This window comes from Trachurus japonicus, chromosome 13, assembly GCF_045865225.1.
Source record: "Trachurus japonicus isolate A0001 chromosome 13, Traja_1.0".
Lineage (NCBI taxonomy): Eukaryota > Metazoa > Chordata > Actinopteri > Carangiformes > Carangidae > Trachurus > Trachurus japonicus.
The window spans coordinates 14,571,452-14,595,261 of record NC_140919.1 but is presented as its reverse complement, the minus strand read 5'-3'; the positions used below and the strand labels follow the sequence as shown (position 1 = coordinate 14,595,261).

The window sequence follows — 23,810 nt, the reverse complement described above, 5'->3', positions numbered from 1 at the left end:
CACACACCTCACAGTATAGCACAGCGTCACAGATGTACAGTAAAAATCTTGTTCACCTTCCTCCGATTAGTTTAAAATCCTGTGTCTTTTGTCTTCGTCTATCTCGACCTTTATTTTTAGATCCTCTTCTTTCTCACCCTCCTCTTCTCTTCTGTCTGTGCATCTCACTCCTGGAGGAGTGATAAAGAAAAGAGGAGGAGGAGGAGGACAAGTTAACAATGAAGATAAAAGATCTTTTATGATACAGAACAAACGACGTGGAGGTGGAGCTCAAAAAGGACGAGCGCTAAATCGTGCTATAACAAGACTTTGTGTCACCTTAAACTTGAATTATATTATACCGCTGCTGCACGCTGTAACGCAGGTGAGGACATGTCACTAAAAGTTCGTTTTTCGTTGTCAAATGACTTCAGTTTAATCCAATTCAGACGCACAACATCACAGCCTGCAGCCGCTGAGTGCAGACAAAGCAATAAACGTGCAACATTAACACAAAACACATTGACATTTGTGTTATCTGCTTCTTGCAAATGTCACCACCACCACCGATGTTCACCTTGTAACGACAGAAGCGCTGTGGTGTGATACGAGGTCGTACTATCTGCATCTGTTTAAGCCCAGTGACCGGCCGCGCTGCTTCCAGCTTGTAGACGTGGGTTTCAATGGGTTTTGTTGTAGTGTTTGTCAAACAATGAAAGCGCAAGGCAAGACAAAGATGTGTTTTTGTAGCAAAAGACATGACAAGTTAAGTGGGATGAGGTTTGTTGAGAGTGTCCTTCCAGCTTTTGTTGCTCAACTTTTTTTTCCCTTTCATGCCAATAATGTTGTTTCCCTTGATTTTTCTATCTCGTATCTTTTCAGTCTTGTTTTTATTAACACGACACCAGGAGGAAGCGCTGCACTGCTTGTGCAACAGTGTGTTTGACAACTGCATTACATCAGATTGTTTATGGATATTTGGATTTGTTGCACAGATTTATGGACAAACTGTGTGGTGTGTGTGTGTGGGTGTTTATTCACAAGACGTTTTCGTAATTGAGGAAAGTCTTGCGTGATTAAAACCAAAGTCCTGCATCCCCGCCCTTCCTCCATCCTCCCGTGGCGACGTTTACTCAGTCAGAAAGCCTCTTCCAGCGTTTGGTGTCACCTCCGTCAACAAACTGTGAAAATGCAAAGATGGTGTCGGATGTTGCCAGTTAGCTACACACACACACACACACACCCAGAGTGCTGTGTGTCCGTGATGGACACGTGGACGAAGCCAGAGCTGCAACAAGGACGTTTTGATCCCTCTGAGTCTCATCCATTGTTGATCTCTGGCTCTGGGTGTTGGAGGGTAAACAGCTTAGGGGATGAACTGGCATCACAGAAGGCCAGGAATGTGTGAGAAGAGACGGATAGCAGCAGCAACAACAACAACACATGCACACAAACACACAACGCTATGCTGAATTACAGTACTGTATCTCTGCGCCTCAGCCTCAGCTCTGGCTCTGACCTGAAACACTCACACTGAAAGGTCTGGATGCAATAGAAAGCAACACTTGGCCTCTGATCACGAGGCGGTGTCTCCTGTGTGACCGACCGACCACCTGTAGCCGGTTTCTGCTTCCTCGCTCTCATTAGATTATATCACCGAGGAAACTGAGCTCATTTGCTGCTAAACTAAGCTGCAGCCTCACAGTGCTGGAGCTGAGATCTCACTCTCTCTAGCATCTATCTAGCACAACTTCAGGTGTAAACCCATGACCTGTTTAATTTCCTGTTCATCTCCCACTGCTATCAGGATAAAAGAAAAAAGTGCCTCGAAAAATGTCAACTTAATTTCTAGGTCCTAATATTTTTCAAGGCTTTATGGCTTAACTTCGTCAAGAAAAGATGCACAGATGAGTCATTATAAAACCTGTCAACTTTATTGTTTCAAAGAGGAAATATGCAGGATTTTTAGCTCAACTATGCTACATTATTTTACCTTAAAGGGATAGTTCAACATTTGGGCAAATTGGCCCATTGCCATAATCCCTATAGTTTTAGCAGTAGGTTCATTATCTTTAATTGTCGATGCAAGCTATTTTTAGAACGGCGGAGCAGAGCCGTGAGCTGCTCAGAGCTACGCTACGGAGGCTAATGGGATTTCTTGGTTTCCCTCATCAAACTCATCAAATACACAATCCAACAACTCCAAAACGCTCACGTGAACAAGTTGTGACCTGCACATTCACCACGCTATGAGATAATAACAGAATGTTACCAGACAGAGTTGTTTTCGAGGTAAATGCAGAGACTGCTTGCTGAAAAACGGCCCCAGACGGGAACGTGCATCAGTGGTTTTACATGAATTTACCACAAAAACAACTCTGTCTGGTAACGTAACCGTTATTATCTCATAGCGTGGTGAATGTGCAGGTCACAACTTGTCCACCAGAGCGCTTTGGAGTTGCGGAAAAGCGAACAGACTTGCATAGTTCTCCTTTAATGTTTTGGTTGATCAGTATGTGTTTGCTGACTACATTCGGAGTCATTGAGCTTTAAGTCCATTTATACCTATTTCTATAGCTACTAATAGTTGAGTATCACTGTGATGGGAAAACTTCAGGATGCATTTTACTTTTGCGCACTGTTTTTTTTCCATTTTTCTCCCATCGTACCTGAACTAATCTCCAAACTCTGCAGATTTTGTTTGTTGCATGAGATGTTATCCCCTGTTGGGCACCAAAGCCTCTGATGACAATTTAAAAATCTGCCAGTGAAAGCAAGTTTTTTGTGCTTGTAATAAGACAGAAAAACTTGCTCCACGATCAGAATTTTAATGTGATGAGTCTTATTTGAAGTAGAAGAAATAGAAATATATAGAATAAATAAAGTATAGAAATAAGACAAATATTCTTGGTAACATTTTGAGTTTTTGCAGTGTACTGTAGGATCAGGATGACATCCACACTGCAAAAACTCAAATATCTTACCAAGAATATTTGTCTTATTTCTAGTCAAAATGTCATTTATGGTCAAAACAAATCTCATTTTACTTAAGATAAGACTCATCACATTAAAAAGTAGCTTGTTTTTAGACACTATTTACGTCTTTCAAGCATATTTTGACTTGAAAAGATAGAAAAATCTGATAGTGGAGCAAGTTTTTCTTTCTTATAAGCACAAAACATCTTGCTTTCACTGGCAGATTTTTCTACTTATTTCAAGTGAAAATTTGTTTGTAATGTAAAATTATCTAAAAACAAGTGAATCTTTAGGTGATGAGTCTTATTTTAAGTGGAAAAAAAGATTAGTTTTGACTAGAAATGAGACATTTTGACAAGAAATAAGTCAAATATTCTTGGTAAGACTTTTTAAAGAGTTTTTGCAGTGTACTGTCGGATCAGGATGAGGTCCAGCAGTCCTCAGGTCGTCCACGTCCTCGTCCTCGTCCTCGTCCCTCCCCAGCTCTCGCCCTCTCCCCCAGTGCACTCTTGACCAGTGCACCCACAGCAGATGGAGCGCAAAGAAAACTGTGTCACCACCCGCCACGACTCGCTTTTTAATCACCCCTCCCCTTTTTCTCTTTCTCTCTCTCCCTCTCTCTCTTTCTATCCTCCCACTCTCTTCTTCCCTCACTCCCAGGATGTGGAGCATCAAACATTGATTTGTCTTTATTTTTAGAGCAGCTGCGAGCATGCGTGTGTGCGTGTACAGTATTTTGTTTGTGTATGTGTGTGTGTGTGTGTGTGTGTGTGTATGTGTGAACCAGACAATCATGCATGCTGGGTAGTTTGATTGTGTTTGGGTGCATCACCGTGTGTGAATGTGAATGTGTGTGTGTGTGTGTGTGTGTGTGTGTGTGTGTGTGTGTGTGTGTGTGTGTGTGTCAGAGCTCCTTTTTCCAAGTTAATCCCTTAAGAAGAGGTGTGGTTCTCTCTCTCTCTCTCTCTCTCTCTCTCTCTCTCTGTTTCTCTCTCTCGCTCTGCATTCCCTCTCCTCTCTGTCTGTCCCTCGCTCTGAAACGCAACATCATCACATGCTCTCTCGCTCCTCTCTCCTCTCCTCCTCTCATCTTTCTCTCTCGTACACTGTTGTTATTGCCGCCCGTGGCCGTCAGTCAGTCAGTCAGTCAGTCAGTCAGTCAGTCAGTCCGTCAGTCCGTCAGTCAGTCAGTCAGTCAGTCTGAGGGAGTTCTTCTTCCTCTCAGCCTGTCATCTCCTCCTCCTCCTCCTCCTCCTCCGTCTCCTCTCGTCTGTCTGACTGCCGTGTCGCGTCCTGTGTGAGATGAGTTCTTGTGGCGAGATGGGGGAGGCCATCGAACTCAGGTGAGTCCGGCAAACACACAGAGTAGCAGGTGTCAACTTTTGCGTTTGTGCATGTTTTTTTTAATTTTTGTTGTTGGTGCTGTTTCATGTAATATACTCACTTTTTATGTATGTATGCATACAGTACAGTACGTGTGATGATTGATTGTGCACCTCGGTGTAATTTCGGTTGCAAAACTGGGTCGACTGTAACCGTAGCAATCAGCACCTTGGGCTGTTTTTCTCTCCTTTTTCTTCTGTCCATCAAACTGACCCTGTTTCAACAAGGCAGAAATGTGCAGAGCTCTGTGTATGGAGGTCAACACAACATCTGTACTGTAGTATCTGTGACAGTGTTTTGTTGCCGTTGCTTGTGTTGTTGTTATTGTTGTTGTTATGTTATTGGCGACATGGCGATATTGTCAGTCGCTGCCAAACTGATAATAGGTCTAGTCTAGTCCTGTGTCCGCAGGGCTCATAGCGGCTAATAGCCTTAGCAGATGCATTAGCCCCCATGCCCATATGGAAGAGATTAAACCTGCTAAATTGATACAGACGCCCAACATTTTTTTCTCTTGCATAGTGTCGGTGCCTGCACATGTTTCCGTGTGCACGTATCGGGGCGTATCATGTATGCACTGGCGAACACCTGTGATGCACCCTTTCGGAAAAGATGCACGTTTTCCAAGCCTTGTCAGCCTGAAAGTGATGGAGCGCTTCGCTTAAATTCCCACTCGACTCACACACTCCTCCTCCTCCTCCTCTTCGTCCTCTCTTTCTTTCTTTCTTTCTCTCTCTCTGTCTTTCTTTCTCACTTTTCCTCCTCTCTGCCCTCATGATTGGGTAACTGAGAGGGGACAGCTCTCATGTGTGTCTTTTTTGGGAAAAAAAAAAGAAAAAGAAAGAAACCAAAGCGGAGAGTAGACAGAGACCTGTGCAATGAGTGAAATGAGGACAAATGAAGAGAAAGGAGAGACTCAACAGGAGGCAGAAGATGAGAGGAGTGGTGTGAAATTGAAAGTTGAGCTTCCAAAGGGAAGTGTGAAAGCTGGGGCTGAGGGACAGAGAGTGTTTACAGTACAGTATGAGGAACAAAAAGTCAAGGTAATTTAGATTCATCATGAGGAAAATACGAATTTCCTCCCATTTTCTTTCAACCGATGAAGCAGGAGATAAAAAATAGTCTGAAAATTTTAGATTTTAACACTTTCAAAATGGAGTTTGAGGTGAAGAAAAGAGATGTTTTACCAGTGCAGTCGTTTTCAGGCCACGCTGAACTTTCTTTCTGCAGAGAGACGACAGTTAAACTCAGCCTCTTTGACTGTGAGGGATGTGAACGCTCCTCGAAACGCCGGGTCACTTCGCTCCTCTGATGTAAAACTCTGCACCGCCGAAGCTGGAGAGGGTGGGGTTGACAAGACATTGAGAAATTGCCGCGGCAACAATAGCTCCTTCAGCCCCGGGAACATTTCAGTGAAGTCACTTTGTATTTAAAGTCATGCAAAGTTTTTTCTGGTGTCGTTGAGTTCGCTGACGTTTTAACTCATTGTGTTCATTCGTGGTGAATGATGCAGGAAATACTGTACACCCTGTTTCTACTTCTGCTCTGCTTTCTGTGTTTTTCTCCGTCGTCCCTAGAGATGAAAGCGCGCCGTCGCACACTGTGCTGTCATATCGGTAATGTAGTGCAGATGATAAGCTGGCCCGTGGCGCTGGTCTAGACTGATAGGTGGGACTACAAAGTGGGAACACAGCACGACCAATATGATACAGGAGCATATCGACTAGACTGCTCCACTTCATGCATGGCTGCACCGTGTTTTAGATTAGCTGCCTCACCCACACACACACACACACACATACACACAGACATGATGTGATACAGATGCATGCATTGCTACATAGGCAAATTAATGCACACACACACAGACACACAACACTATCACAAACACACACAGAGCCAGAGCCAGAGCCAGAGCCAGAGCGTGGTCTGGTCTGTACCCTCTTTGCCTGCTGTTCCAAGGGCAGAGGGGGATTTGGATATTGTTGTGTTAATCTTTTGTGTCTTGGAACCCATTCAGACACACACACATACACATACACATACACACACAGACACACACGTATATATACAGTATGCACACACAGGTATGAGAACAATCAAGACCTTTGTGTACAAATGCATCATACATACTGTCTACAACACAGCAGGACACAAACACCTTTGCTTACAAAAATAGAGAGAAAGAAAGTGACCCTGCAGAAACACACACACACACACACACACACATGCACACACACACACACACACACACACACATGCACACACGCACACACAATCTTCTCCCGGCTTAACTCGGGTGGGTGGGAATTGAAACAGTGGCAGGAGGGGCAGTGACACAGCATGATGATAAGCCCGGAGGAAGAGGATAATAGGTGTGGGAGCTCTGTTCATGTGTGTGTGTGTGTGTGTGTGTCTTGTGCACGTGAATACACACACACACACACACACCAGCAGCACACGTGCACATGCACCTCCCAGACTTAACACACACACCCTCTCTCTCCCTCTCTTTCTCTCTCCACAGTGTAACACAGTGTAAATTGCCGTTTCCCAGCTACGTCCCATTTGCAGTAAAAAAAAACCAACAACTGGGCAGCAGATAATTTTAATTGCAGGATGTTTTTTCCCATCTTTGGCAGACTGACCCTTTCATTCAGCCTCCAGACCAGCCGCATCGATTGTTCCTCTTCTACATTTACTCCTCCGCTCCTCCTCCTCCTCCTCCTCTTCTCCCCTCCCTCCTTCCTCCTCCTGGTTCTGTTCTGTTCTCTGCGATGAATTCAGTGGAAATGAATGCTTGTATTGAATTTAGCCAATCTCACGCTTATTTGCTGCGAGCTCACTATGAATGGCATCTACTGTATGGAAACATATGTCTGTTTTCTTTATGTGTGTGTGTGTGTGTGTGTGTGTGTGTGCGCGAGTGTGTGTAACTGCCGGCAAATCTCATTTAGCCTGTAGTCAAACCATGACGGAGCTCCTCTGACTCTGGAAACCTGCATGCGCTGCCTCCTGGATCTATCCATCTCCATAGTGATGACATTTAGTTTCTATCCAAGTTCTTTCCGTAGAGTCGAAGAAACCATCCCAGATATCTCGTCTTAAACGTCGCTATTTGACTGTGAAGTGTCAACATTGTCTTATATTTTTCTCTATGACACAAGATCAGACTAATTTTAAGCCTTCTGACACTTCTGGTTTGCTTTTTTTTTATTATTATAAGGGGAAACTCCACTTCTACCATCCATCATCATCACTCCTGCCAGTGATAATAAACAGTGTTGGCTGAAAGTATCTGGGGGAAGAGGAAGAAGAAGGAGAAAAAAAAAGATGCAACATCACTAAAAATCAAACATGACAGGTAGAAAATACTGCGAGCGAGCAGCTTATAGGAACAAACCCCCAGGTTAGCCAGGTATAAGCTGGATTTGTGCTCGCCGTGCAGGGGGTTAATAGGGGTCCTGCTGGTAGATGCCGACACTGTCACATTTAATTTGCACTTCCCTCACTGTAGTTGTGAGGTCGTCACGTTGTATCACCATGGACACCGAAGGGCCAGAGGAGCACAAGAGCGGCTGTACTGTATATATGCAGTTGAGTTGATGCACAGAGCTTCAGGTAGCCACGGCCTACAGTTATATCTCATTTATTTGTTCATGTATATATAATATAGTGTAAGCATGGGAGGGGAATTGATTTGATTGAGGGAAGTTCTGTATGTCCGACTTTTGTTTTTTTGTCTGACTGAGTGAATGACTTGACTCCATACTGCTTTTTCTGGGTGTGTAAGTCCAACTTTGAGAGATTTGATTAAGTCAGACTAACGTGTTTGTATGTAGCAACACTTCCTGTTCAAAAACAAAAAGTCCCACACACTAATATTTCATTACACCGCCTTTAGCTTCGATTACGGCACACATTCGCTGTGGCATCGTTTCGATAAGCTTCTGCAATGTCACACCATTTATTTCCGTCCAAAGTTGAGTTAATTGTTCAAAGATTCTCATTGGGGTTAAGATACAAACTCTGTGGTCACATTGGACGACATTTCCTCCTTGAAGATGATGGTTCTCCACTACCTTTCAGTTTTTAATAATGCGTTGGACTGTTCTTAACCTAATTTTAGTAGTCTCAGTCATCTCCTTAGATGTTTTATTTGCTTGATGCCAATAATTTGACCCTTCTGAAACAGATCAACATCTTCTCCACGACCACAAGATGTGTCTTCTAACATGGTTGTTTAAGAAATGAGACTGCATCAGTTAGGGTTAGATAAATTGTTGCCAGCTGAAACACAATCATCCATGCAGTAATTATCCAATAGGAGGCTCTGACCTATTATCTTAGTTAATCCAAGTAGTAACTTTCTTTTTTGGACGGGCAGTAGGCCTATATACAGTATAAAAGTCTGGTTTTAGTCTGACTAAGCTCCTGTCTCTCCTGAAGATGTAGCACTGTTCACAAGATGTGTACCAAGTTTGGCAGCAGAGAAAACTTACAAAGACTATCTTTAAATGGTTGAAAGGAGAAAAAAAATGTTCAAAGAGACAAAGTTTTAAGGCCCTGTAAAGAAAATGGTTTTGACTTTGATGTAGTATTTATCATTCCCTTAGATATTAAAAGGAATGAATCATTCGCTCATGACATAATAACGTTTAAAAATAAAAATCCTTTAATGAATAAGGACTAGAAAATGTTGGGAAAAAAAGAAAAAACTACACCAAAACATCTGTAAATGTTTTTTTAAAGATGATTTTTCCTCCTCTCCAACAGAATTAGTGTTTGCGTGGGGAACATGTTTTATTTTGAACATGCTGTAATCTGCATCTCGTGCACATGCAGCAGTAAATCTAATTTCCTCCAGTTGCTGATTGTGATTCACTTTTAGTTTTTGCTGCAGACAAGTTTTGATTCAAGAACATAGTGTAGTGTCAGTGACAAGAAGAGCTGATCCTGGATCTGGTCGGTCGGTCGGTACGTTGAGTCCAAACAACTCGTCGACGACGACGATGACAGCATCTTTCTCACGCTGCTTTCACTTCACCTCTGGATGTGATAACGCACTGAATTCACACTCTGAGTCACAGACTTCACTTCAGTCTCATTACGCAAGACGACCACCACCAGCTCACACACACACACACAGACACACACACACACACACACACACACACACACACACACCGACACACACACACAGACTATAATTATATTAGAACAGCCTCTGTAATGCGTCACTGAAAGATCATATTGCATTAGCGGGTCAGAGGAAGGACAGGAACGTGTTTGTGGGTCTACCAGTCAATGTCAAGCTAATTGGCGTCCGTTAAACGTGTTGACATAGTGACACACCGTGCATACACACACACACACTCACACTCACTCGCCTCTCTTGAAATTCATCTCCTCCGACACCCATGAGTGGCCATGGTTCATAGACTTCACTGCAGTGACAAATACAACATAATCAATATGACCTACATGGTGGGCGGGTCAGAGTAGATGTCAGTAAAAGAAAAACTATATTACTCATCATCATGACTCTTATTTGTCGCATGAAGACATCATCATCATCGGTCTTTAATGGGAAAATATTTCAGCAGATTTCAAATTAAATCATAAAATCACCCGTCAATGTGAAAGAATACATGAATGTAAACTTAACAGCGAGTTTATTATGGTTTATATGAGCCCCACAATGCATTTCTTTTGCATCCTCACTTCAGTTAAATACATTTCTATCACGGTAACGGCCTCCTTGCTGATTCAAATGTACCGTGAAATGACTCTACTACAGTGTCATTTCCTCACATAAAAATCTAAATAAATGAACTTTCTTACCGCTGTAAGGTTTATGCAGGTTTGTGAGTAATTTGTCTGCAATAAAAGTTAAAGTGGGGGTGTACTGTGGGTGTGTTTTTTAGTTAAATTTAGAAATATTAACCCTGCAGGAAAACACCCCAGGGAATCTAAATGCAAGGAGGCAGAACTTGTTCCATAAATAATGTATTTTACATTATGGAAAACTGTTGGCGGACATATGCTGTTATATGGTGTTATGAGTCATATTGAACGGTACTACAGCACCACCACGACGAGCGCTGCATTAAATAACCACTATGGACTGAGGACTGGTGCTGAATTTCAATGATAGAGATAGAGATATAGGAACCCAATGACCCCCTTGTTTTTCTTTTCTTTTTTTTTGGACCTTATTGGAGGACTGTGAAGTGTGTGAGTGTGTGTGTGAAGGAGAGAGAGAGGGACAGTCGAGACAATAGACGACTGTGGGTACCAGGCTGATGGTCGATCACGTGGTTCTTCTTCACCTGCCACCGCCTATCTCTCTATCACACACACACACACAGACACACACACTCCTGATCGTTGACACAAAGAGCCATTACAATATGCAATATGGTTCGTTTTGATGCAATATGGTTCGTTTTGACCTCCTCTCAGAAAAGTAGATGTTCCATAAGCCACCTACACATTGTTCTGTATATACAGCACTGCTCCTATCTGTACGCACTGATGCTACAGATAGTCTGGTGGTTTTTTCTCTCTTTTTTTTATGTAATATTTGCTCACTGTTGCTGCAGCATCCAACCCAAGGGCATTTATGTTTCACATGAGCTCAGATTAGACAGCACAGACAGTCAGTGCAGAGTAGACTATTGCATTTTGCTGTAGCCTATTTAAACTTTACATCATTGTTTATAAGCTGCCTATTAATGTTCCCTCGCTTCCAGGAATGACTTCTTTTTTTTTTAATAATTTCTGCAAACGTGTTGTTTTCCAGTAATTATATTGACGTGGAAATTTTAAGCTCAGCAGCTCCATGGCTCGGTTGCCTGGCTGTTCAATGGTTGTTTCAGAAAACATTCACACTCCTTGTAGGCTAGGGAAAGTGTGCAAATATGACCAAAACTTTGACATTTTATGTGTATTTTGATATGTTCATAAAGAAATCAGGAAAGAATATCAATACCAGTATCTTGAGCCTCAGCAGAGACACTGACCAAGGATGTTTTAGCCTGATTTAGCGCAGCTAGCAAAGCTTTCAAGAGGAAACGCTAAACAGTTTCTCATTTTAATATCTTTTAAATTCACCATACCACTACATTTTCTTTTAAAATACACTGTGCACTTCTAAGAGCAAGTGTTTTGTTTGAGGGTGCAGGACCAAACTAACCTCCCTCTGTTTGCACCATAGACTGTGGTTTGCACTTTGCAGTCCCTGTGCTAAGCCAAAGCGCTGTAGGCAATGTTTATTTTAGGGACAAGTCCAAAATCAAGTCTGAGATTATTAAAACTGAGTCACAGATCTTGAATCCTTGAATCTTATGATTTAGGGATGTTTCATCACATCCTTAAATGCTAAAAGCTAACATGCTACATTCAGAATATGCTAAAATGACGCAAAATTTGATTATTTCTGTTCAAAGTTAAGTCTGTAGTGTCTTTTTTCATAGATTTATAGTTATTTTTCCAGTAAATCTTGGCTAATAATGGATAAAACAAAGTAATAAAGTCCAAATAAACACTAAACCACACCAAACTTGGAGTGTTATAAAAGCTTGCTGAGGAGGATTGAATCAGAGACTGGGGGTTTGCTCACTTCTGTCGAACTCCTCACCTCCATATTTTTTTCATTTTCATTTCCAAACTCTTAATCTCCAGCTCTCCAGCCGACGCTTGACACTTGAGGACATTTATCAGATTTTGCACAGCTTCCTCTGGAGCCACCGAAGGCTTTTCTCCCCAGAACCTGCATGCACACAGTTCCTCTTTATAAGTCTGAACTGAGTCCAATAAGTCTCAAGTCTGCCGTTTAAACAATTGATATTAATCTTTTCACTTCAACTGCAAGCAAATAAACATTTTTACCGGAAATTAGTAATAGCCTATTGGAAGTTAAGGTGCAGATTTCAGCCATGCGGCATCATTTATGTTATAGTATATCTGAAGAATCTGTGTATAGAAGCCATGGTTGATGTGCGCTTTAGTCTGTCCGTCCAATACAAACCCTGCCAAGCACACTCTGTCTCCGTCTGTCTCACATACACATACACACACACACACACACACACGCTCCTCCTGCACAGCCTCACAAACCGCTGCGATGAATAAGGCCATCCTGTCCTGGGTCAGCCTTCAGTCTAAACAAAAGTGCCCTGGTTTATTGCAGCTTCGTCGAGCTCAGCTTCTTTATTTTTTAATCATGCACACAAAAACACTGAGCACCTGTTGCTTTCTATGTGTTTGCGTGTGTGTGTGTGTGTGTGTGTGTGTGTGTGTGTGTGTGTGTGTGTGTGTCTGTGTGTGTGTGTTTGTGTGTGTGTGAGAGAGAGAGAAAGAGAAAGAGAGAGGAAGAGCGAGACAGGGAGTTTTGGTGATAGATGGTGTCAGCATCCCTATCGGGGTCACTCAGTGTCAGTTAAAGTCTGCAGGGCCCAGAAACTGGGTCAGTTTTCAGTGTGTGTGTGTGTGTGTGTGTGTGTCAGCACAATGTCCCTGTATGTGTTTCTGAATTAATTTTATTAGCTCTACATTATCTCTACAGTATATCATCTAGATGAGTCATGATGAGGCAACGTTTAATGCTGATTGTGCGTATGTTACTTTGAAAACACAAGTTTTTAATTTGGCTAAACTAAGATGGAGGATTATGGGTATTAAAGCTCTTGGTCATACAAATTGAAGCAGGTAAATACAAATCCCATTAAGTATAAACATGAGGACCCTGTTGTTAAATGCCTCAACACTGCACATAGTCCCCCATTAGGTATAAAATGGTTAGAAATGGTTATTTATAACTGTGGCTCTAATTTTAAATGCCCACAAGTGAACACTTTTGTTGTTTTGTTACAACCAACCAAAAAAATGCTAAAAATAAAGAAGAAAGTAAGCTCTGTATTTACTTTTTACCTCTAAATAACTTCTAAATATAACCAGAAATATGAACTGATGTTATAAACTCCATATTTTGCAACTTAATTTTTATTAAACAACGGCCTACATGTGTATTAGATCATCTCAGAGAGTCACGCATCAGCGTTTTCTTCTGTTTTTCTCAGCTTGTCTCCATCATGGGACCATATAAATAAAAATTTATGTTCATGTAAATCAAACATGTTTATAGACTCAAGCACATTTTTTGTGAATGACATGATCCAGATTGGTACATCATCACTCAGCTACATTATATCATAATTTAAATGACTTGTTTTCAATGGATGTTCTCAGAAAACAGTACAATTAACACTTTGTACTGCATGCAGCTGTATCCACACTGACCTTTTGAAGCTTTTTTTTTTCTTTTTTTCTGCGCTTACAACTGAAAGTTTGAGTCACACACACTACGCAGCTTCAGCAAAACACACACTGCAAAAACTCAAAATCTTTCCAAGAATATTTGTCTTATTTCTTGTCAAACTGTCTAATCTCTAGTCAAAATTAATCACTTTCCATAAAATAAGACTCCATCACCTAAAAATGTACTTGTTTGTAGATAATTTTCACTTGTTTCAAACTATTTTTCAATTGAAATGAGTAGAAAAATCTGCCAGTGAGTGAAAGCAACTTTTTTGTGCTAGTAATAAGACAGAAAAACTGGCTGGACTATCAGATTTTTCTACTTATTTCAAGTGAATATATGCTTGAAAGAAGTAAAAACAAGCTACTTTTTATGTGATGAGTCTTATAATGAGATTTGCTTTGACTAGAAATTACATTTTGACGAGAAATAAGACAAAATTCTTGGTAAGATTTAGAGTTTTTGCAGTGCATCAACATCGGCCCGTCTGTCGCTGGGTTCAACCAATAAGACCCGGGTTGAATTCAGCTGAACTGAGGGGAAAACAGAGGGAGGAGGTACACTGTGTCCATATAAAGTGGTCAGCTCAGTGATGACTAAGCCAAAACAATCCCCTGCAGCAACACACACACATGCACACGCACAAACGCACACACACACAGACACACACCCTTGCTCCACCTCTCGCTTGTCCCCTCCTTGTCTCTCCGGAGCTTCACAGATATATGGCTTACCGTAATACGAAGTGGCAATGACTCACTGTGTGTGTATGTGTGTGTTTGCATTGCATGTGTGTTTACTGCAGCAGAGGATTGTCTAGACAAGTGTGTGTGATCTTGTGCACCACTAAAAGAAATGTTGGGTTATCTCTGTAACCCAATTTCTGAGTTATCCACCTTTTTTCTGAACATCAAAAACATAAGCCGGTTTTGCTCTTCCGGTGTAATTCTATGTTTACGTTTCCATGGTTTTGGTAGTTGCGGTAATGTAATGCATGGATATATATATGAAAATCTGTAAAACGCATGGATCATCACACCTGCTTTTAACAGTGGATATCACACAAATTGAAATCCGTGTTAAAAGCTAGCGTTAATAGATCCATGCGTTTACCGCAACTATGACAACGACTGAAAACCATGGAAACGTAACATACAATTCCACCAAAACCAGCTTCCGGTTTTGACCATAGATCACGTTCAGAAACTTGTGGATTGGTGTTGAGTTAAATTTTTGGGTTATTTTTCCAGTGTAACCCATTTTCAGGGTTATAGGGCTATTAATTTAACCCAATTCCTGGGTTGTTCAAGTAATTGGGTTATTTTTCAGTGAGTAACCCATTCGTTGGGTTAAAAAATAACCCAGTGTTGTAGTTAGCATAACCCAACTTTTGGGTTGAATATTCAACCCAAAAGTTGGGTCAAAAAGAATAATAACCCAACCTGTTTGGTTAAAGGGACAACGAGGAGTTTATTTGGTTATATAAAAAAGTCTCACGTTAATGTGGATGAACTTACGTTACCCACACTTGTTAATGGGCCCATTTTCGATAAATATATCGTTTTGTCTCTATCGTTATTTTGTTATTATTAGTGGTGGCGGAAATGCTGGGCGAGCCGACCAGCGTTTCTTTACTTTCGGTTTTGTGGCGAGTCATGAGAATAACGCAGCTGAATCGCCGTTTATGGTCGGAACTACGACGGTATCTGATCGTCTTCGAACCTCTGACTTTAATTCTTGATGAATGAAAACATGAGTCTGTCTTGCGCCGGTCAAAGAATTTCACGGTGCGCACGGAGGCTCATAAATGTAGTGTGAAAACGCTTCGCTTTTCCAAAACTCCTCGTTGTCCCTTTTAAAATAACCCAAAAAAGGGGTTTGTTCTTATTTGAACCAGCAGTTGGTTTAAAATTGGGTTATTTTTTAACCCAACTGTTTTAAGTGTGTGTGTGTGTGTGTGTGTGAGATCTTGTGTGTGTGTGTGTGGCAACCAACATCACCCTCTTCTCTCCCACACTCCTCCCCCCTCCCTGTGTATGAGGTGAGCTCCTGAGCATCTGGCTGAGGAGGAGACGTGGTGTGAGGGAGGAGTGTGTCCCGTTTTTGCCAAAAAAAAAAATCTCTCGGAGCCGCTGTTGAACACCGAACATCTGGATGAGGGAGGAACACTGTGTGAGTGTGTGTGAAAGGGAGGGAGTGCGCCAAACATATCAATCAGACTCACATCTGGCTCGCACAGAAAACCCACAGCTGGACACACATGAGTTCATGCAGTCCTAACACAGATTATATGGAGTGAACGCATAATGACATTTTAATTCTCTAACACTTTGAATACAAGGTAATAATCTGATGCGAATTATACGTATTATAATGACAAAATGCCCCAATGGAGTTACAGTTAAAAAGTTAACAAGCTGAAAGCAAAATGTTCACATTTTTCCCCCCACGTTTTATGAGTCTCTGTGCGTGGGCGAACTTTTCATGCTAAATTCAACCCTCTGCGAAACCCATTTCCTCACATTCACATCGACGGAGCTGCAGACATTTAGCTTCAGGCTCGTTTTGTTTTTTAGTTGTGTGTGTTTTTTAGTTTTTTTTTTTAAATAATATTGCATCCCTCGTCGTCGTCTCATCAGCTGGACAGGAGCAGAGCAGAGATCAGAGGAGATGTGGTGTATAAACACTAGTGAGCAGCAGCAGGAGGAGGAGGAGGAGGAGGAGGAGGAAGACTTTAGGGCGGACGGCGGGAAGGAAGCAGCAGTGATGAAGGGAGGTCACCTTGGGTGAACGACGACATAATAACATCATACGATCGTAAGTCGTCGTCGTCGTCTCTCCCTCTCTCTGCTGCTGCAACAATGCATTCCAGATGGCTGCTAAGTCAAACACTGGCTGGGGAGCAACTATGTGTTGTTTGGCACCGTTCCTCCTGTTTGTGTAGTCTACGCTGAAGTGCTTATGAGTTTTTTGCGTGGGTTCATGACGATAGATTTCATTTGTGCCGTTGATTTATAGATCTATTTTGATGTTTTTGCATCCTTGTCGTCTTTTTTCCTCCCTCTTCTTCTTCTGCCTCTTCTTCTCCATGCAGATGGTTCTTGTTCTATGGGGTGAGGTCACAGCTATGCAAGGCCTTTGCATATTGCATGCTGGGTAATGTCTCCACCCTAATGTGTCTCTCTCCACACTACAGACTCCATCAAAGAGCGTTTTTTACTACAGTATACCAGACTTCAGTTCAGTTCATTTCACACCGAGTTGTTTTCACTTGTGTTTCCACCGCAGTCTGGTGCAGGTCGTAATTTAATTAAGTCTCGTCGCCTCCATGATACGTGTGGAATTTATGTCGTCTGTGTTGTAATTTGTGCATCGATTTACAGTAACTCAACATCACAGGTTTACAAATGTAGGTTACAAAGATGCATTTACAAAAAACAACTTTTTATTCATTAAAGGGAGAGTTCATACCAGCACCTTCACAGCTCCACACGTTTGTGTCGTCTGGACAAAAAACAACAGAGAAAAACTGTTAATTTGCTCTTTTACTGTGAATAAAGTCACCAGACTGATTCTAGCTGCTGTGTATAATCCACCATAAAACAGAGAGTTGTAATTTTTATGATTTTCAACAGACGAGTCTTAGTTGGATGAGTATTTCCAAAAAATATCAAGTCTTTGCTATAAGAAACATAGTTTATATTCGTAATGTCCATGTGACAAATCTCATATTTGGCCTAATTACAGTAATACGTTACTCTGTTTACATTTGTTTTTTCAAATTAGAGAAAGGAGGCACATAACCTCATTATCTCACTAAATCCACTTTATACTTTACTTTTTAAAAAACCTTTGGAAACTTTGCCACTCCAGTTAAAATGGGTGTTGCTAATGGACCAAACTGTTGCAAAGTTAATGACTTTAATTAACAGAACTGTTCAAGTTTAATATATGATAGTAATTATATTATATTTAACCTTGAAAATGAGCTTCATGAATGTTTTAACCTGTTTTAAGCTGCACATGTTCAAGAATAGAGGATTTTCTTTTTCAACCTGTGGATCTGAACTTTATATTTGATCTGTAAACAGTCAGTTGTTATTGATCAGTTGATCGGTCTGTTTCCGTTTGACCACATTAGTCGTAGTTCCTCACATGAACCCAGTGCGAGGACCAGGATGCTTTAAAGGCTCATTTCACTCATTTTCTCACTTCGTTTCTTCATTCCTCCACTTCTTCTGGGGATTTTTCTGTTACATTTTTACTGTGTCTTTCCCCTTGCGGCCTGATATCAGATGCCAGTCCTATTCGCTCACTCCTCCTCCTCCTCCTCCTCCTCCTCCTCCTCCTCCTCCTCGTCACCCGCTGTCCCAAACCATATGAGGCCAGTTACAGAGCATCTTGTATTCCCCACCCAGCACCTCCTTTCCCCCACTCTGTCCCCATAACTGCCCCACTCCCTCCTCCTTGTCCTCCTCCTCCACCTCCCTTGTGGGATATTACGCACAGGCCTGCTTTCACCCCTACACACACACACACACACACACACACACACACACACACACACACACACACTCACACCTGCTTCAGCCGTGCCGGTGCCAGCCAGGTGCCCGTCATTTGGCGCTTTGCCCAGAAATGACTGGCAAAAGCCGCGACATGTGTGCAAATGGTGCTGCAGAGGGGCCTGGATATATTTGTGCATGTGTGTGTGTGTGTTAATGTGTGTGTGTGTGTGTGTGTGTGTGTGTGTGTGTGATGTGTGTGTGTGCCTGGTCTTGGCAGAGGACACATGGCTCACATGCCAGGAATGAGTAAGGCCACTCGAGCTGCTGCATTTGAATTCTCGGCGTTACACACACGTCTGAGCGAGTGTGTGAGACGCACAAAAACGTCTAATTGCACAACACGCTTCCGGCACACACCGGCCTTTTGCCACCAATTACCAGCAACAGTGCAGTTATTATGAGAAGTGATGAGTGTGTGCGTGTTCATGCTCATATATATATATATATATTTGTATTTGAAGACAGACCTGAGTGTAGATGAGCAGAGAGAAGGTTTCAGTCTTCAGTCAGGATCCAGCAGGCTGTTTGTTTCTACAGAGATGGAGATGATGACATGTGTTCACTGTAATATCTGTGCACTTTCTCGCCCTCCTAAAGCAGCCAGACGGTAAGAGAATAATTCGGTTGAACCCCGAGAGAGAGAGAAATGGGGGGAATAAAAGGTTGTTTTTTTTAAAAACATAAATATTCCTTTGATCGCGCCACAGCTTTTTATTTAATTTCTTAACAGTTTGCACGGATGCTGTATTTAAAAAAGAGTTTCACACTGTGCTCTGAGGTCCCCGGCGTGTTTCGGTGGTTGGATTTAATATTGTGGATTTAGGAATTGAAGCTCGCTGCCTGTCTGTCTGCCTGCTCCCCTCGCTCGTCAGATCAAAGTGTGTTGAATATAAAAGAACATGACCAGAGAGGAAATGGATGAGACTGAGGAGGGAAACTAGGAGAAAAGTGTATGCGAGGCCTGAACGTCAGATTTCTTTTTGACATTTTTTTTTAAGTATGATTCAGAGCTCTGCTGGTGCAATTAATTCAGTCTTATTAAGCAGGGAGGAGGCGGATGAGGAGAGATGTTTTTATTGTATTGTTCTGCTGAGGGAGAGGGGAGGAGGGAGGGGGGGTGGATGTGACTGTGGAGGAATGAAAACAGTAATTATCATTTTTAAGCAGGTCATGTTTTGATGGCGTCATGTTTCATTATGCTGGGAAATTAACATCGCTAAACAGGCCAGCGGGCTGAATGGTCTAATTAAGGAGCAGAGAGAGGAGAGAGGACTGTGTGTATTCAAGGACTGTGTGTGTGTGAGTCTGTGTGTGTGTGTGTAAGTGTGTGTGTGTGTGTGTTGATCAGTATTCACTCAGCATTTCCTGATGTTTCTTGGAGAGATGAAAGCAGCGCTCTCTCTCTCTGCTTTGTCTTCATTAATGTTTATACCTGTGTGATTTGTACAACCTGCGTCTGAATGGAGAATCAATGGAGCATCGTGGCAGGAAGAATTTATGACACACACACTCGCCGCCCTGTTGGGATGATTAGGCTACTGCATAATGAGCTTGAGCTGATCAATGAAAATCAATCCTTCTTTTGTCATAATCCTGTATGAAACACATCAGGAAGGAGCTCTGAAGTGGTGTTTCTTTAAAAGGATGGTTCAACATTTTGGCAAATTGGCCCATTGCCATAATCCCTATAGTCATAGCAGTAGGTTTGTTACCTTTATTTGTCGGTGCAAGCTATTTTTAGAACGGCCGAGTGCAGCCACAAGCTGCTCAGAGCTACGCAACGGAGGCTAATGGGATTTCTTGGTTTCCCTCATCCAACTCATCAAATACACAATCCAACAACTCCAAAACGCTCTGGTGGACAAGTTGTGACCTGCACATTCACCTAGCTATAAGATAATAACAGAATGTTACGAGACAGAGTTGTTTTAGAGGCAAATGCAGAGACTGTTTGCTGAAAAACTGCCCCAGACGGGAACACGCATCAGCGGTTTAGCATGAATTTACCTCAAACAACTCTGTCTGGTAATGTTCTGTTATTATCTCATAGCGTGGTGAATGTGCAGGTCACAACTTGTCCACGAAAGCGTTTTGGAGTTGTTGGATTGTGTATTTGACGAGTTTGATGAGGGAAACCAAGAAATCCCATGAGCCTCCGTAGCGTAGCTCTGAGCAGCTCGCGGCTCTGCTCCGCCGTTCTAAAAATAGCTTACACCGACAAATAAAGGTAACGAACCTACTGCTATGACTATAGGGATTATGGCAATGGGCCAATATGCCAAAATGTTGAACTATCCCTTTAAAATCTGAAATTGAGAAGCTATAAAAAAAATTAAAAAAATTAAATGTTGTGATGGGGGAATTAAACCAGCGTCTCTCTCTCTCTGTCTGCAGTACCAGGGAGCACGTGACCCCGGAGATGAACAAGCTTCGTCAGAGTCTGAGGAGGAAGAAGCCCACCTACGTCCCCGAGGCCAGCAGACCGCATCAGTGGCAGGCGGACGAGGAGGCTGTACGCAAGGGCAAATGCAACTTTGCAGTTCGGGTGAGTTTCTTAAAAACCAACCTGCTCCGTTTTCTCTCTGTGAGATGAACTTTTATATAAACTCTCTATATAACCATGATTAAAAAAGAGGAAAATAAAAAATGAAAAGGTGTACGAGACAGGATTAATCTCTCTCTCTCTCTCTGTCTCTCCGCTTGGGATGAGGAATTAAATCTTTGCTTTTGTTTTTACCTCCAACTAAATAAATCAGAGGGCAAATGAAAGTCCCCAAACCCGGTTTTGGAAACTAGTCCACAGCGCATTCACCATAGCTCATGATGTCAGCTCCTGTATGAGGACGCTCGGCGGTAAACAGGTGCACTGGCTCCTCATTTATTCAGCAGCTTATCCTTGAACAGAAGCAGCTCGTGGACGAGGTCGTAACAGCTCATACATACATGTCAATCTGTTGCACAATATAAATATAAAAGCACTGTAACTGCTACTGGTTCTTTTATGTGTTTTATTTATGGATTGACACTCAAAAAAAACGTTTAACCTTCGTCTTGTGTCAGCTTTCTGCTACCATCTCTTGTGTTCAGGTCGGTTTTGTCCCGAGTCTTTAATCAGTAAAAACAATTATTATTATCGTCTCATTTGTTTCTCATCTCTTGGTTACGTTGTTAGGCTTACCTTATCCATGAAAAGGTTGATTCTGCACTTGTGATTTCAGTTTTAACTCTAATTATTGTTCTTATCGTTATAACCGGGTCAAAATTGACCCTTGTTTTTTTTCGTTTAAATAAAGGTTCCTGACAAAATCAATAAGCCTTGATGCATTAAACTAATTTATGTGATACTTTTATGTATTTAAAACCTGAAAATGGAAGGTTAAAACAAGAGGAAGGTTAAATTATTTTCTGAGATTAGTTTTAAGTATGTTTTACTCTCGATCGGGGAATAAATAGTTTAACAGTTTGCTTTTATTCCTACAGTATAGCATTACCTTAGTTTGGACAGAGACTGGATAGCTGTTAACATAGGCTACACCATACATGGGCATTTTACGGCCCGCGGGCCAGACCCGGCCCGCATGCCCTCTCAATCCGGCCCGCGAGCCGAACTGCTATATGACCCGATTGCTTTTATTACGTTGATGCGCACTAATCAGCTGTTTGAAACAGTGACAGCCCTGTCAGATCAGGAGCCTGCACATCGCAGACAGAAAGTAACAAAGTAACCTCCTCCAGGTAGAAGACAGACGGCTGCTCAGTCTCTTTCTCTGTCGGACACCGGAGCTCCGACGGAGGAGAGAGAGGAGCCGCTCTGGTGCAGGTTTTCTCCACAGCGGAGTTTCTGATCACCGCGACCCTGTCAGTGGGAGACCGCGGGACCGGGCCAGTGTTTCACAACCCTCCGTCAGCCGAACCATGTCATAACTCCTGACGGTTATAAAGCAACATCGCGGCACCTAATTATTATTTCCCAAACACTGAAGTTTAGCCAACTGTGATTAAAAGAGCATTTTATGAGATCGCTGGGTTTTCTGACGTGAACGACCATATGACTGATTGTAGACACGTGCGTCTGAAGCCTCCATCCACCAATGGCTACGCTTGTAATCAAATCAGTCTTTTTTTTCATGTTGGTGCTGTTAGGCAGGAGCAAATGACTATTGTGTTTCTTCATTAATAAAAGGTTATCTACGTACAAATAGAACAGTCTCACTGAATCAGAACTGAAAAGGATCTGAGTGCTTAATTGTAGCCTAATATTCAGGTGTCTGTGAACATTATTAATTGGTGCAGTCATTTATGGTCAGTAAGTTTTGATAAAACAATCTGCCTTGAGTCCATATTTATATCATATTACAGCATGTTTCTTCAGTGATCTGTGATGGATATAAGTTGAAAATGTGATTACATGGATTGTGGGCTGTCAGCCTATATTGTAATGCAATAATTTCCACCAAATATATGTAGGCTAGTTATATAATATATAATTATATATAATTCAGCAATAAATATTTGATGTTTCAATTTGATTTTGAATCGTGTGGCCCTTCACTCACTTTATCGGAGTCGGTGTGGCCCTCTGGAAAAAATAATTGCCCACCCCTGGGCTACACCGTTAAGGTTCAATAAAAAAGACAAGAAAACTGATTTGTTTTTTGAGATTTTAATGAACTCCGTTAAACAATATTTGCATTTTAATGGTCATCTTGACATTATATTAGCTACTGCACCAAACTGTGACCTTTTCCTGTGAAACTGGCAACATGGGAGCTGGAGCTTTATTGATATCCTCTTGCCCAAGACAAGCAAAGCAAATACTGTATCTTGATACGAGTTGAGCTGAATGTGATCAGGTCGGCATAGGAGAGGAGCCATGTGGCTTTTCCTTTTTTCTCTCTCTTGCACTAACCCATATTTGAAGCTCCCAGCCGAATCCCCCCTACACGAGCAATAAATACAGAAGAGGAGGGCCGTTATTAATGGCCCAATTTCCTGATACTAACCAGCCTCTTGTCTAAGTGCATGTCGCCGAGAGCCGTTAGGTGATTTGTTGTTGGCGTGACGGGAGGAGAGAGACGGAGGGATGACAACGAGGTGGCGGTTATAGATTAGGGAGACCACAGGAAATGACAGGGTGAGGGATGAGAGAGAGAGAGAGAGAGAGAGAGACGGAGAGGCAGAAATATTGTGAGGTATGAAATGAGAGAGTGAAAGCGGCGAACACAGACTGAATAGTGGAAGAAAAACACAAAGCAGAGAAAGAAGATGTGAGTGTAGGAAAAGGCAGAGATGGAGAGAGATGGAGAGAAAGAAGAGCCTCTGAGGCAGGAGGAGGCTAATGGAAAAATGGTCCTGATGATAATGCTGCTCCTCCTGAGTTAACGATGAGATGGGCAGTGAAGTGGAGCTCGGAGCTTTACAGCAAGAGATGGGAGCATTAAAAAGTGTCTTTTATTGTTGCCATCTTTTTCCCCCTCGTTCAGCTTTTCTTTCCCACTCCTCGTGTTTTTTTTTCCTGTCCTCCAAATGTATTCATGAGTCATGAACTATTAATGCTATAAGCTCCACCAGAGGAAACGAAG

The 23,810-nt window shown here is 42.1% G+C and overlaps 1 protein-coding gene across 3 annotated transcripts in view; it reads left to right on the top strand.

Moving 5' to 3' along the window:
* The window catches only part of numbl (NUMB like endocytic adaptor protein), a 73,966-nt gene that overhangs the window by 28,002 nt on the left and 22,154 nt on the right, over nt 1-23,810 (top strand). For 2 of the 3 annotated variants that reach the window (XM_085794924.1, XM_085794922.1), the window contains exon 2: nt 20,623-20,773. In XM_085794924.1, coding sequence (XP_085651050.1) covers nt 20,648-20,773 — 126 coding nt within the window. In that variant the 5' untranslated portion in view covers nt 20,623-20,647. Of the gene's footprint in view, nt 1-4,129; nt 4,299-20,622; nt 20,774-23,810 lie in introns of those variants that run through there. The other variant, XM_085794921.1, reaches the window with a different exon arrangement.